At 39.2% G+C, this 15722-nt stretch overlaps 1 protein-coding gene across 1 annotated transcript; it reads right to left on the reverse strand.

The window, feature by feature from the left end:
- Positions 1–11265: 11265 nt before the first annotated feature.
- Positions 11266–15457, reverse strand: LOC147702646 (uncharacterized). The gene is made up of 3 exons (XM_086928814.1): positions 15020–15457; positions 12403–12618; positions 11266–12326 (listed from the first exon to the last, which is right to left on the reverse strand). Exons 1-3 carry the CDS (start codon positions 15455–15457, stop codon positions 12063–12065), a joined length of 918 nt encoding a protein of 305 aa, XP_086784940.1. The 3' UTR covers positions 11266–12062.
- Between the last annotated feature and the right edge of the window lie 265 nt (positions 15458–15722).

Here is a 15722-nt window from a genome sequence, read left to right on the forward strand (position 1 = left end):
TTTTCCCACAGAGGTGACAAGCAGTGGTTTCTTTTCATCATTTCAATACTCACAATCATTCCATCATTCCTCACTGTTCCTCTCTCGCCACCTTGCATTTGCATCATTTAATTTTCAATCACTGCACACTGCATTTGATTGATCCCATTTATTCCAGACTGACCAAAATTAAAAATTGAATTCATCTTGTTTTAAAAATCCTTTTTCAAACTGCTTTGTCTGAGCAATCATCAGTTTCTCCTTGATCTTCTTCTGCTTTGCATCAAAGTAATCACTACTGTACTTAGCCAGCTTCAAAATCTCATCAATACTCTTTGTCTGCCAGCACATTTTACTCTGTTGAATATGATTACTGAGCTCTGGTTGCAAACCCATGACACAAGAGCAAAAATGATACCACAGACACCATCTTTCTCAGGATCATCGACTCCACTATGTTTCTTGAAATGTTGCCTAAACCTCTCATAAAGGCCATGTACTGACTCTTGTTTTCCCTTCGCTTCTGAGGAGCCTGTGGGGAGTGCAGGGGAACATGATGCGAGGGAGTGAATGCAGGAGTGGAAACAGAGACAGAAACAGCATCCATTTTATCCAACCTGGTATTTTCATCAAAACCTCATATTAAACTTGTTTTAACTACATTCATGTTAATTCATCATTTGGATATTGGATCCAACGTAAAAATCATTAATACTCAATATTATTTGTCACACAAACATATGAATAAAAAAACGAACATTGTGTGGTTCAGTTTTCGAACAAATGAAAATAAGTTAAAAGTTTGACAGGCGGTCGCTGTGTTTGATGGAGCCGTCTGTCAAACGTATACAGCATTGACAGGAACCGCCATGACAGTGGTTCCTTCCAATGTTAAGAGTTGTCTGTTAAGATGTATTTTAAGAGTTGTCTATGGGACTGTCCAAAACCCCTAGATTTAGGGGACAGCCCATCAGAGGTTAGCCTTCAGACTGTCCGCCCAATTTGGAGTAGGTGATCAGATGGCTTGGGGCCATCAGACAATTCTAGATTTGGGTGACAAAATAATCATCCGGGTGACAGAGTGAGTTACTCTGTCTCCCTCACGGACATTTCGTCATCTGCCTAAATCTAAACCAGGCCCATATTGTCGGCATGGGACATAGTTTGTAGCTAAGTGTAGTAAACTCATGTTGCCAATAAAATATTTGTGCCAGACAATGTTAAATGCACAATATTCTGGTATCATACCAACAAGAATTACACCTCACCCGTTTCCTTGAGAGTGTATACATACAGCCTGATTCATCATTGGGGAGTTTTGCGAGTCTGAAATAGCGAATCATAAGGAATCGCTATTCCAGACTCGCAAAATGGGATTCATGTAGGAATAGCAATATTTTTTGCGATTCCTACAGATTCCTTATTTGCGATTAGCTAATTGCTAATCGCAAATAAGGAATAACTCCCCATTCATTCCTATGGGCCTAAAGGCCCATAGGAATGCATGGGGAGTCATTCCTTATTTGCGATTAGCAATTAGCTAATCGCAAATGAGATTGCGATTTCAAGGGTGCAGGGGTGTCCAAAGGACACCCTGTAACACCCCTGAAATGTCAAATTACACAGATGTTACACACACACATGTCCAAAAGACATGTGTGTGTGTAACATGCAACTTAGAAAAATGCTTTTAAAAGCATTTTTCTATGTTTTCGCTATTTACCACGAGGTTTGACCTCGCGGTAAATAGCGGCCCGAAATTGCGATTTCGCAATTTGAAAATGGATGATGAATTGCATTTAAGGAATCTCAAATAGAGATTCCTTAAATGTAATTCCTCGCAAATTTGCGAATTCGCTATTACCGATTTATGCATTTGGGATGATGAATCCCAAATGCAAAAATTGCGCTCGCAAAGGGCCAGATTCTGAGAATCTGGCCCTTTGCGAGTGCATTTCTCCTTCATGAATCAGGCTGATAGTCCCAACATCAAGGAAAGGTTTATCTGCAAGACAGTATTCTCGCAAGATAAATTCTTCAAGTCACTAAATATCATATGCACACTACAAGCCCAAACAAACACAACCCCAAATCATACAAATAGACACAGTGATCACATTCTTAATGCATTTGGCAAAGCCATTGCAACATACAACATGCATGAAAGTACTTTTGTCTGAACGATTCCCTGAGGGGTGCACAATCCAGACGGCCATGAGCTATACACAGGGCCACTAGAATTATGTGTTTCTGCGGCTGTGACGATTTTTGCATAGTTATGAATTTCCTGCATTTGCCACATATTTTGTCATGCACCAAATAATCTGCAGATTTTAACCCCAAAAATTGTGTTTCAAAAGTAAAAAATAATTCAACGGCACATGTTGCCATGAAGTGATAGGCCCTTTGCAATGCTGGACTGGTCACCTTTCTGTTGCACATTGCTATGTGTAGATGTTAAACTGGTACTGATGCTGTCCAACAAATGCCCACAGAGTGTTACAAAGCTTAAAAAAGACAAAATAATTAAGTAATACATTTGCAAAATGTGCCACGTTATGCCGCATCATTTGCCTTTTCTTGCTGTATAATGTACTGACCCTTGCCGCATAGTCTGTCTCTTTCCTTCTGTATATTTCCAGTGGGCCTTGCTATAAACAACCTACAATCAATACAGCCCAAAGCTGTGTGGCAACTCATCACTAGGGGTGGGTGTAACTTGCGTAATTCCATGTTGGGTAATCACGCAGACTTACCTAAGAATTCCACAAGATTCTGCGAATTAGGCAAGAAGAGTAATTCTGCATTTAGAGCTATTTCGGAGCGTAAAAATGCGAACAGCTGCTTGCACTCGTTAAATGTGCTCTAGGGGTAAGATTTTCCCCCAACTTATTCCCGGCATTTAGGACTATTTTCTTAGTGCCAAATGCACACTTGCTTCCGAAATGGGCATGAGGGCACATATTGCACTATAAAACAGCACTAACTGCAGCAGAGCATTAATGTCGAGCAAGAGAAGCCACCTGCACTAGCTAAATGAGCTTTTCAGTAAAACATTCATCCAATTTAAGCAAGCAGGATAAACATTGCATAATATCAAAGAGTAATGCAGAATTACCAAAATTACTCCAAATACTCTGACTTAATTGAAATTCCACACAAGTTAAGAGGTTCCCTGGACTATCTACCAGAATGTCTTGTTCTAAAAATATAACACACCTAATTTATGTATCACAGTCAAATGTTTTTAAAAAGTTTTTTTAACACCATAAATTAAAAAGCACACGAAATTCCATCAAGTAGAATAGCTATGCTGCACAGTCCTGCCAAGCGTCACGCAACACGTGTGACACCCACGCATTTCAGTGCGGTGATCTGCATCACCGCACTGAAATGAAATGTCACGCATTATGCACCTGCCAGGCGAGCCAACGGCGCCTGTCACTGTGCCCGTCACCGTGGCTCTCTCTGCTGCTCGAGGTGCTGCCGGTGTCCCAAACAGTTAACAGCAGCAGACTGTGCAGCTCTCTGAGAGCTGGCGCTACAAATGTATCGACTCGAGTACTGCACTTCTGTTTGCCAGTCCCGATACAGTGCAGCCAATGATGATCACCGACGTGTCACCAGGGGGCCGGGATCATTAAATCCGGATGTGCGGTACTCCGCGTCACGTCCTGCCGCCAGGAACAGGAAGTTAGTACGGTCGGCGGGGGAATCTGAATAAGCGTGCAGGCTGCCTCAGTTGCTCACTCTCACAGCCTCTCACCATGGTGTCAGTGCACACCGAAATTCCCATCTTAATCGTAGTTTGTCCAGTTCGTAAATGTAAACTTCATGCGTGCTGCCTGCGCATATTTACCGAAGTTGGACCGGACGGTAAAATCGACACTTAGCATAGGTTTAATTGGCCCTGAATCAACATTCTGAAAAGGGCCTTGGCGGGGTCACGTTTGCAGCTAGCAGAGCCGGGAGCACACAGCTGAGCTCGCACCGCCGGGCCAGCCCCAGCCCCAGCCCTAACTTGCTTTTAAATGTGACCCACGGCGCCCGAGGCAAGAGGACAAAGAGGGCTTCTCCCTCGTGTTCACTGCTTTTATCCCTTTCCATGGGAGGGTCGTTGCCTGCGCACCTAGGTGACGCACTAAGAGCCTGTTCTTCCTCCTCATATTTCCTGTTGACCCCTCCCACTCCCTTGACCAAATGTGCACTTGCCCAGCCTCTCTCTCTCTCACCGCCTCTCACACGAAATGCCACTAAAGGCCCCCCGCCCCTAGACGCGGGGTGGCCTTTCAAGTCTCGGAGTGGGCCGGCGGTGGTGCAGCTAAGGGTAGAGTGGAATAGTCCTGGGCGGTCCCTGGTGAAGCTCAGACAGGCGAACGCTGATTCCAGTAAGTATTACAACATTAATAATACGTAGGCCGGGTGTCATGGTCATTAATATGTTTAGATTTTGTATTATGTCTTTCGTGTTCTTCGGATTCTGATTTAGAATATGTAGGCAACTTAATTCCAGTGCGGCATGCACTGGAATAAGATTGCATACTTATAAAGACGTTGCTCGCGCTGTGTTCTCCTCAATGAAATACGAGATCCGAGGAACAGCCATTGCCGCTCTGTACTTTGCTGAGGAGGGACGCACTTCCGTGATTCCCTAATCTTGAATAAAGCTACTCCAAAATCCTGCAACGGATATTCCATAATTTCCTGCATGATATGTGCAACTTTACACAGGGCCGACTGGTTCTCCGCTTTCCCCTGCTGCACTGCATGGAGGCCCAGCCAGCCATCTTCATTGAGCACGGGCAGGGGGAGGGAGTAGGGGGAGGTGTTTGAGCTGTTAGCTGTCCAGGCAGTGATTTAGGTGATACACCTTCCTGTGCCCCCGCCACTAGCCACAAACGTGGCGGGGGCATCAGCCTCTGCACGCAGCACACAGCACACAGCTCTCAACTGTGCCCTGCTCCACAGGCTGGCTCCAGCGTAGATGAAAGTCAGCTGGTCCTTGTGGATAGGCCTCCCCTCTGCGGTGCTTTCACTGTGGTGGCTCTAATCTTGCAGCACGTTTGAGTCCATATATGTTTACAAAGAAGGTACCAGTTTATTTAGGTGATGGTGTTGCGCAAACTAGTTACTTCCTGTGACATCAAAGAAGAACCATCAAGTATATAACTTGCTGACCCTTCTCTCATGTAATTTAAATGACTTGGGAGCGATGAGGCTGAACATGCCTTACTGGGAACAGGAGCAAAGAGGGCCTTGTTTACAATCTCTTTTATTAAGAATAAGTTTTCTGACAAGTAAAACAAATAAAGTAGCAGCCCATTCCGTAAAATTGATAGCAGTGTCTTGCCACGCATATGTGATGCACTATGACATACCATAACATGTATATTTTTAATGTAAAGGTTCACCCTTTGACCTTTAATGAGAGATGTTCATTGATACTCATCTCAATGGTACATATACCACCTAACCCAGAGCAAAGAAATACTGAGCGGAACTACCAATATTTAAACCTGTGACCATGAGATGAATCACAGAATAGTGGATGCATTAGTGCAATGAGCAGGCCCAGATAGGAGTAGGGATTGCACTTTGCTTAGACATGGCATTGGGGCTAGCTAGTTGTTGTGGTGCACACATTTACAAGCTCATCGCTGTTCAGTGTCAGACAGTGAGCATCTGGAGACTGTTCATTGAAGTCAAAAATAAAATGTGCTTTAAGCCTGCCTGGCTGTGACCTAAATGAGTCCTTCTCACTCTGTTTTCCAATGCTACGGTGCTTAGTGCTCATGTCGTCAGCAGCAGTCGAGTGTGTCTGAGAGTCACTCAGCTGATTATAAATAAATTATGAACGTCTTCCAGACCGCTTTATCTATTTTCTGCAATTTTGGCTGGAGTCTGATACATGAAAGCTGTTTAACAATTATTTCTTATGCTTTGCAGCAGTTAGCTTGGAGTTTCTCGTTGCTCAAATTGGTGTAATTTCTGATATTTATGTGTTTTACACATCTTCATTGCTTGATTTTGCTCAAGAAAAAGTGTCACTCATAGTTGTTGAAATGTCACTCGTATTTACACTGAAATTATGAAAATGTCACACATAGCAATTTAAAACCTTGGCAGCTATGGCTGCATAGTACATATACAAATAATTTCACATTTAAAATACAAATAATAAACAATTATAGTACAAGTAATAGACAATTATGACCCGCACAATTTGCACGACAGACTAAAAAAGTGTGATTTACAATTTATCACTACAATTTGTACATCCTAGATTGCACATAAACACACCCCTTGCAAACACTTTAAATGAATTAATGTTTCACAAAAGTGTTATTGCTAGGATTCTACGAAGTTGGGACGCCCAATGTAATTTCTAATACAACAAAGCTAATGAGTTATAAAATATTTCCCACATTTCCTCCCTAGGCAGACTCTGCCTTCCACTTAAATCGTGAGAGCTTTCTGCAGTATGTTTGTTGTCACCTCCAGACCACATGTGTGCCCTGATCTCTAAGGTGGATCTGTTAAAATGTAAACACTGCCAAGGGTTGTGAGGTGGGTGACAGGATATTAGGTGTATAATGATGTTTAACCTCTTCGCTGCTGATGACGAGCTCAGCTCGTCATCAGCTACGGCGCTCGTATGCTGATGACGAGCTCAGCTCGTCATGTAACGCAGTGTTTTGAAAATTGCCGCACACAGCGGGAAAAGCCACTGCAGCGATGCAGTTAAGGTCCAGCTGAGGTGTCGGCTCAGGGAGATGATGCATTCTTGCTCATTGCTTCCGGGGGACTTCTGTACCCCTGCACAGCTGATCCTTGAGAGTAGCTGAGTTGGGAAGGAAATTTGTGGGGGCAAACGAGACAAACAACTTTTGTTCTTGTTGTGTTTGATCAAAACGTGGATCCATATCCTGTAAAACAACACTGTTATCAAGAAATACCCATCTACAATTGTATAGGCTACGTTTTGCAGTTTTTGCATAGTAATACATTTCCTAACTCCTTGAATTTGGGTCTGTGTGGTACTGCCTACAAAACACAGTATTAGCATATCTAATAAATGCGACATGGTGGACGCAGTGGAATCGTAGTCAGGCGGTGAGGTAACCAACATGGTTGTGAGGCATAGAACTGCCCTCAGATCAACAGTTGTGATGTTGTACAGGATGCCCAAAGGGGACAGGGGGTTACAACAGTAAAGGGCCATTGATGGGGAGAAAGTGAGGATGAGTAGAAAGAGAGTAGGACAGAACTGGAGGGATAGAAAAGGATAAGATGGATGGACATAGTTGGAGAGAGGATGAATTGGAGAAGTGATAGAGCCTTAGAAGAACCCAAGGCAGGCCACAAGCAGCAGGAGGCAAAGCAAGTAAGGACTACTTAGGTTACCTTGATGGTCAGGCTGATTTGGAGCAGAATGCCGAAAGGCCAAGGAGAGGTGCAAGTGTTAAAGGTGAGCTCAGTCAAATCACAACAAGAGAGTGAGAAGAGCAGAGAAGAGGAGAGAGGCCAGAGGCAAGAGGTCTCCGAGATCAGAGATCAAAAGGAGAAGTGCAGACTCTGACTGTGAATGGAGAGGAGATTGGTGGAATGCTTGGGACAAAGAAGTGTGACAGAGTCAACAAACAAGTGGGAGTACAATGGAAGGTTTGGGCAGGGGTAGAAGGCAATGAGATGTTCAAGAGAGCATGCTAGATTTGTAGGACAAATTTCTCCAAAGGGGAAAATGGGATTTAGGGACAACAGAAGAGGTCAAAAAGAAAGAGGCGGATAATGGTTTGGATGCAATGTATCTAGGGGATGGAGTAAGTAGGGGCCGGAACGGGGCCCACAAACCACAGGGGAAGCAGAGATAACTGGGGATGAAGGGGTTGATAAGGAACAAGAGAAGGGTGCTGAAGAAAAAAGGACAGGGAAAGAAGCAGAGAAGTACTTGCAACTGCCATTCATGGGGATTCTGGATCCATTTGGATGTAATTTATTACACAGCACAAATAAGAAACAAGCATTTGCAATGCAATAGGTCTCGCATTTGCAAAAGTTTGAGCTATTGGTATTGTAAATGACTATACCTTTCATTCATGTTTTAAAAATGAAAACCAAAAAAAAGGCATAATTTGCAATGTCAATAGCTCAAACTGTGCAAACCCACATATATTCGCTGGCTAAAACCGGTTCATTCACTGGTGCAATCTCACCTTGATGATGCCAACACCATGCTAGCTGGTCTCCCCAAATACTCGGCAGCACCTCTCAGCCATCTTACACTGCTTCACACTTGGTGAAGGGAGCAAAAAAAATAGACATCACATCCATTTAAAGAGACCTACACAGGCAGCTACATGAGGCTAGAAATTAATTCAAAATAGTCTGTTCACTCACAAGGCGATTCACCTTAGCTGGCCCTCCTACTCATACCTAAAAAAAAGCTCCACATCACAAGAAGCCAGAGAAACATCAGACAAAAAACCCTATTTCACGAAACTGAAGTGAAAAAATATCAAAAGGTCCTTAAACGTTCTCCTATCAAGTCCCAATACTTATAAGAACCTCCTCGAAGAACTGAGATGCAATGGAAACTCCCTAGCCTTCTGCAAGGCTGTAAAACTTCACTATTCATACTCCATTTGCAACAGGATAATTATTGGCCCCATCCCTTGCTACGTTAGCTTCTATTCTTGTTCTATTTTACTCGCAATTTTGCATCTGCGATGTGAATCTCTGTGCTGCTATCGAGTTCTATGAAATCTGTCATTGTATGTGAAGTGATGTGCTACCCATGCGGTGAAGTCCTTGCTATATAAGCAGCATGATAAATAAAAAATCTCCGCCACCTGTAATGATCATTACAAGACCTTACCCTCCACAAACGTACCAAAACAAAACACTCACATGACAGTCTATATTCATGACACGCAAGGACACTACAGCTGAATACTCTTCTGCAGAGTCCAAGATTATTTGTATTTACGCATGTATTAGAGATTTCCGTTCTGTAATATGCAGTATTACTTCTTAGAGATCAGGCAAAATAAATCTTTCACTACATATAAAGCTTTGGAAAAAGTCTAGATGGACGAAACACATATAGGTGGTCATGTTCACTCATAATATAAAGGATTCATTCATTCAGAAAAAAAAGTGAAAAAGAAAAAACGACGCTGTGTTTTGTTAAATAACTAAACACGGTCATACATGTTGCCTTTACACTAGTGTGCGGTTGTCAATTAAAACATATTTAAGAATGGGGACCAGTTCCTGGATTTAGGTCACAATCCAAGAACCAGTGCTGCAGGGATGTCTAAGGGAGTACCCATTAAGCACAGTGCATTTCATTGCTCCTCTTTTGTACTTACCAAAAACACTTCAATGTCAACTACATGAGGATCTGAAGAGAAATAAATGAATGCCTCTTGGCTTCTCAAAAAATAAAAGTTGCTTGTATTTGAATAAACCTCAAGCGTGTATCCTCGTACTGGGACATGCAAATTGTCACAACCCCAAAGTATAAATAATAAAAAATAAATAAACAACCTCAATGTCATGTTTGAGTCGAACCTTGGCAGCACCTTTCAGGTATATGACATTGCTAAGAATACAGATGGCCAGGTCATGATGCTCAGGAAAGCCCTGTCGCAGTTACCTATCCACTGAAACTAAGGAGGGCCTGGTTAGTGCCTTGCCTGGTTTACTGTACCACAATTATTAGTGATCCAAAAAAAAGTTATGGAATTCCCAACAGATCCAAAACTAAATTCAGATTAAAAAACAAATCAACATCCTGGAAGAATATCAGAAAAAAAGAAGCACGGAATATAAAGGCTGACCGCTCTCCTATTAATCCCAGTAGCACACATAGCCAAGTTCACAATTCTCCCTCTGCTCTCTCATAACGTCTACGAGGGCCAACCTAAATATCTCGAACTTAAAATGATGATCCTATTATGCAAATGAGATTTTAAAAAAATTAAACGGTTTGCTTTTCCTTGTTCCACTTAATAAGGGTCCCAAAGAGGTAGCCCTTAAGATGTCACTTATCTAAAAAAGTTTCAAACTGAACACCATCATCCCAGCAGCCGTCATCACAGCGTCATGGGATCAGAAATATAACCACTAAGGGGACAAGAAACTGACAACAATCTGGAAAATCATTAATCTAACTGGCAGTTCACCTGCTCACTCTACCAACCAAGGGCATGATGGATTGAAGTCTCAATTAGCGATGGATGACTGGTGCTGAAAGGTCATCATAAAGAGACTCTTAAACATCTAAATTGGTATCTTTGAACAACAGCATTATGTTTTGGAGAAGGAGTAAATGAATAGACACTGTCGGTTACAGGGGAAACTCTGCTTCTACAGACCCAACTAGGGTAGATCCTTGCAGTCCGTCCTCACCTCCAGAGTCCAGCGGAGTTTTGCCTCTTGAAGTAGTGCAGTAGCAGGGCCGTGCGCTCCCGGCAGCGCCGATAGTCCACCTCGAAGCTCTCGTCCTGCAGAGCTGCGTTCATCTCCTTCCCAATCCGTGCCTAGGCCTCTTGAGGGCAAATGGGTTCTGCGTCACCACCTTGCAATGCGCGCAGGTCAATTAGTACATCATCATTAATTACGGTACACAATACAAACTAAAAACAGGTTTTCTCGCTCTAAATAACAACAGCTTGGTAACGTGGTTTAGAATATTTGTACAAAACAATGTGTTCAACATTTTAGACACGAGTACATCATATGCATTTAGCAAATATGTCTAATACTGCAAGACAGATTGTGGTGTGTTTCGAGGTAACCCTTGAGACGTAGCTCGATAAATATATTTATGGTACCATTAATCCATGTACCTACTAGTAAGCATATTCTCAAATTGAAATTATGAAATATTCCTATGTACTACAGCCAACCAATGAAGCCGGTATGGCTTAAAAGGGGTCTGTAACATGCAACATGTGTTTAAGAAGTCGATGGGTTTGGGAAAGAAATCAATACAAACAAGCATTTGCAATGCAATAGGTCTCGCCTTAGTTAAGATTAAGTTATTAACATTGCAATTGGTAATGGCATTAGTTATAATGTTTGCATATGTTGAATATATTGCAGTTCCTCTGCAATATATTTTGTATTTATGTTGTTTACACACATTATTTCACACATTATACAATAATTATATAGATATGTAATAGTTAGCATTTTTCGGTAGGAAATAATCAGGCAAACTACAGTGTTCTTTAAAAAGTTCCTTTTTTATGACATATAGAAAGATATACTCAAATGTACATATTATTGGCATTCTTTTAGAACTGAGATAGTTTCAATTGTGTGTTGAGCATTTTGTTAGTTCTTATTTAGTTATATATGAAAATTAACTTGGTAAATAATATGGTAATCTGCATGTACATTCCTTTAGCAAAACAAGTAGTAACAATGTAACAAGTATTTATTTTTTAGGATCAAGTAAAATAAACATAACAATTACAGCAAAAGAGAGTGCAATTTTTGGGTGTTTTCTAATATACACTTTACTAAAAACAATTAGTTAAAGTATCATGACAATAAAGTGCAATATTTTAAATAATGCAACAAGTAAAATAAAATTGCACAGTTTTTCAAACGTAAAAAGTATTTTAGCATTTACATGAACAAGAAATGACATTTTTATAGAAATAACTTTCAGAAAAAATCAAACATAAGTAATCAGTAGTATCATCCAACCTATTCACGTCACTTTTTAGTGTTTTTAATACTGTTATGGCAACAATGTTTTAAGATCAATTATAGCAACATATAGTGCAATTTTTGAGTATTTTGTAAGATACACTTTTGTAAGAATTTGTGATAGTACAATCACGATAAAGTGCAGTATTTTAAATAATGCAACAATCAATAAAGATATGCACAGTTTTGCAAACAAAGAAAGTATAATTTAGCACTGTTACATGAACAAGAAATGGATTTTGGGATACAAATAACTATCTGAAAAAGTCAAACATAAGTAATCATTAGTAGTATGCAAACTCTTCATGTTACTTTATAGTATTTTGTATGCGGTATTGCAACAATTGTTTATATTGCAGTTATATTTCTCTTATTATGTCTGTAATGCAACCATTACAAAACAGTACACTAAGTGTTATTGGCAAAAATGGCATTAAAGCATTTTCAAAATCTTCTGTGTCAGTCTCAATGTTTAAGAAGTCCATCAAAGGTGTATTATTGATGTCCATTGATTGCAAGTTTTCATTATTTTCTATTTGCACCACCATTGTGCTTTTCTCCTGGTATGTTTTTTCCATCCCAAATAACGTTACAGTTATGTTTTCTTTTGGTGGTTGTATAACCTATGGAAATAGTGTTTTAGTACACCTTTTTTAATTTTCTAATTGCATTATGATATTGCTATAAATATTTACTTACTTGTATTGTAGTGTGTCTTGTTGTGTTCAATATCTTCTCTCCATTGAACTCATGTACAGCCATATGTGTAAGCTGAACATATTTCCCAATTTCAATCGTAAAATCAGTGGCGTCTCTCCATAGACTTATCTTCACTGAATCTGTAGCATCATTAATTGTAATGCTCCTTATTTTAGTGTCTTGGCCTCCAACAAGTATATTTTTAGTATCTTCTGCCTGTGGTATGTAAAGTAGGCATTTGTTGCAGTTTTGTATACTTTAATGAATGTTGAACAATAAATTTACTTTTTTGTATATGTACACTCAGAATTATTCAGAAACATACTATAGACATTTTTATATTTGCAACATTAAATAATGGAAACAAAAACTATTAACTCTTTGGCATGCAAGTTTTGCTTACTTTTGTACAAATGCAAATGGATATAATTTGTGTTACTTACCTTGTATTGCTGTTTATAGTTCACAGATCCATTGATGTATTGCTAGTATATTTTACCTTTCTTTTGATTAAACTGTCTTGTTTGTCTTTCTACATTTCTACTTTTGGTATTTAGTAAGTCCATTGATGGTATATAGAGTTTTCCATAGGCTGATATTATACTATCATAGTATCAATGTTAATACATCAGCTGGAAAGAGCTGGGGTCGTAGGAGCCTTTTCTATTTTGGATAGAAGTGGCATGCCTCTTGTTCTGTTGGAGTTGTGTTGGACATCTTTGGTTTGCATGGAACATAAGAGCTGTCAGCAGGGGGGGCAGGGAAGAGCATGAGAGCAGGAGATTTTCCTGCTTAGGGTAAGAGTATGTTATGCTCTTGCTGTCTTGGAGCTGCATTGTACATTATCACGTTAAGGGTTATAGATGAGCTCCTAGTAGGTTGGGCAGGAAAGAGTTGGAGGGTAGGAGCTTCTCCTTCTTTAGGTTGAAGTCTGCTAAGCTTGTTGGTATGTTGGTGCTGCGCTCGACACTTGGGTCTAGTGCAACAGAAGATCTTTCAGCAGGGATGGGCAGGAAGTGCTGGAAGGTAGGAGCTTTTTCTGTTTTGGGTGGAGCTGTCAGCAGTGGTGGTAGGGGGAGATGGCATCCCACACTGCTCTGCTGACAACACAGCAGTTGTCAGCAGAGCAGTTGGGGGGGGTGCAGGGAAGTTCTGGAGGATAGGAGCCTTCCTTCTTTGGTAGCAGTCTGCTCAATAAGACATCAAATCTACAAAGACACTGTGCGAGTACTTATGTTGTATGTATATATACATAAAATTGTTCCACAAAGCTCATAGAAATGCAACATGTCTCTTGAATTGTTTGCTACTGTGAGTTAGAAAGTGTCTCCTCAGCAAGGAGTTTTCCCCATAAGTTAATATTGCTTTATTTTATACATATAATGAAAGGAAAGTTATAGGGATTGATATGGAGATGGGAGTTAAGAGGAACAAAATAGAGCAAAAAGTACAATAAGACTAGCCTAAGGTAATAAGCTGTTGATGGAGTACTTGATGTATTTTACATTTAGCTATTGTGGATCATGTAGTAATTACTTGTTTCAGATATTATTGTACAATTTTATTTGTTGTACAAGTATGTATTTGAAACAAGTAAATGCTGTTTGTTAAAGTTGTATATTTGGGTAGAAGTCTGCTTAATAAAATACGAAATAGCCATGTAAACTGTGTAGTACTTATGTTGTATGTATAGGTACAATAAATTCTTTCACAAAGCTCATACAATTGCAACTTGTTCCATGGAATTGTAACAGTTACTGTAAGTTATAAAGTGTCTCTTCAGCTAGTAGTTTGCCCTATAAGCTAAGATTGCCTCTTTTACACATATACTGAAAGGGAACTTTAAGGGTAGAAATGTAGATTGGAGTTTATAGGAACAAAATAGAGCAAGATGTACAATAAGGCCAGCAATAGGTGATAAGCTGTTAATGGTGTACTTGATATATTTTATTTCTTAGCTATTGTAGAACATGTAGTAATTACTTGTTTCAGATGTTATTGTACAATCTTATTTGTTGTACAATTTTCTATTTTAAACAAGTAAATACTGTTTGTATTGTGTGTTGTTATTTTTCGGATTTCTGTAACATATACAAAATTATTTACTTACTTTATAATAGTAGCTGATTGTTGCTTTGGAGGGTATAATTAACATAATAAAATAGTTCCGAATAAAATTTTGTAAGAAAATAATTGCATATTAATTACTTGTTGCAGATAGCAATGTACACTTTCTTTTTTGTACAAGTAGTTATGGGAAACAAGTAAATTATTTGCAGGTAAGTTGCATAGGTTATAGAATTTTTCTGTTTTTGTAATGTATATAGAGAATTTACTTACCTTGTATTAATGGATAATAATTGTCTCATATATTTTTATATCTTTATGTACTGTTCTATTTAAATATTGGCATGTTAGCAATAGTAATATCATAAAACAGTACCTTTTATATTATTTTATGAAAATTATAAGTTGTAAAACTTGTATACATATAAACATTGCATTTTATTCGTAATGAAAACAATTACTTATTATTGTACAATTGCAAACTCTTTTTAGTATAATGAGGTACTAAGACAAATAGTTGCATGCAAAATAATAATAAAATAATGCTTACTTCTGTTATTGTTCCTGACACACTCAGGAGTGTCTTTACAGCAGCTCCTCGAACACCTTTTATCGGAGATACTGGTGGGGCTGGCGGTTGTAGGATGCATTCCGCTTCCTGGATAATACCTGCTGAAATTGTAAGGGGTGGCATTCTTGCTATTTTCATTTGCTTTGTCAACAACAAAATATCATTTTTGAAAATGTAATTGCGAATAAGTAATCCATTTTGTTCTTTTGTTTGCATATAGTAATCCTCATTATAACATGTTGCTTTTATAGTACTACTTTCATCAGCTAATGCCATATGATACAAAACATTATTTTCCTGTTTTGAATTTCGATAATAAGTTTTGGGTGAACATTTGATGATGTTGACTCGTAGCGCTTTCTGGTATGGCTTGGAATCAAATTGATTGATGCTCTTTAATTCTTCAATGGAAATCATCTGTAAAATAATATGTAAATATTAATAATCAATACTGTTATTTTTGCAAAGACAGTACTTTCATAGGGTGACATTCTTAAACAGTACATTAAATAGCTATCCATATTGGTTTATGATCACTGTAATATGATTCTAATGTTCCGTAATTTGTAGGATGTGCATTTGTAAAAATGTGATCTAGTAAAGAGTTGTAATCTGTTGTAGGTGTGTTAATTTTCTGCTCACAATTAAAATTTGTTTTCATGTAGTTTTGTAGTAATTTGCT

This window comes from Lissotriton vulgaris, chromosome 7 (assembly GCF_964263255.1).
Source record: "Lissotriton vulgaris chromosome 7, aLisVul1.2, whole genome shotgun sequence".
NCBI lineage: Eukaryota > Metazoa > Chordata > Amphibia > Caudata > Salamandridae > Lissotriton > Lissotriton vulgaris.

Bases quoted from the DNA above. Each gene is read 5' to 3' on its own strand.
- LOC147702646 (XM_086928814.1), bottom strand. From the start codon at position 15,457: ATGATTTCCATTGAAGAATTAAAGAGCATCAATCAATTTGATTCCAAG. The intron at 12,619-15,019 runs GTAAGCATTATT...TACATACCACAG, and splicing joins TGTCAGGAACAATAACAGAA to GCAGAAGATACTAAAAATAT. The intron at 12,327-12,402 runs GTAAGTAAATAT...CTATTTCCATAG, and splicing joins CAAGACACACTACAATACAA to GTTATACAACCACCAAAAGA.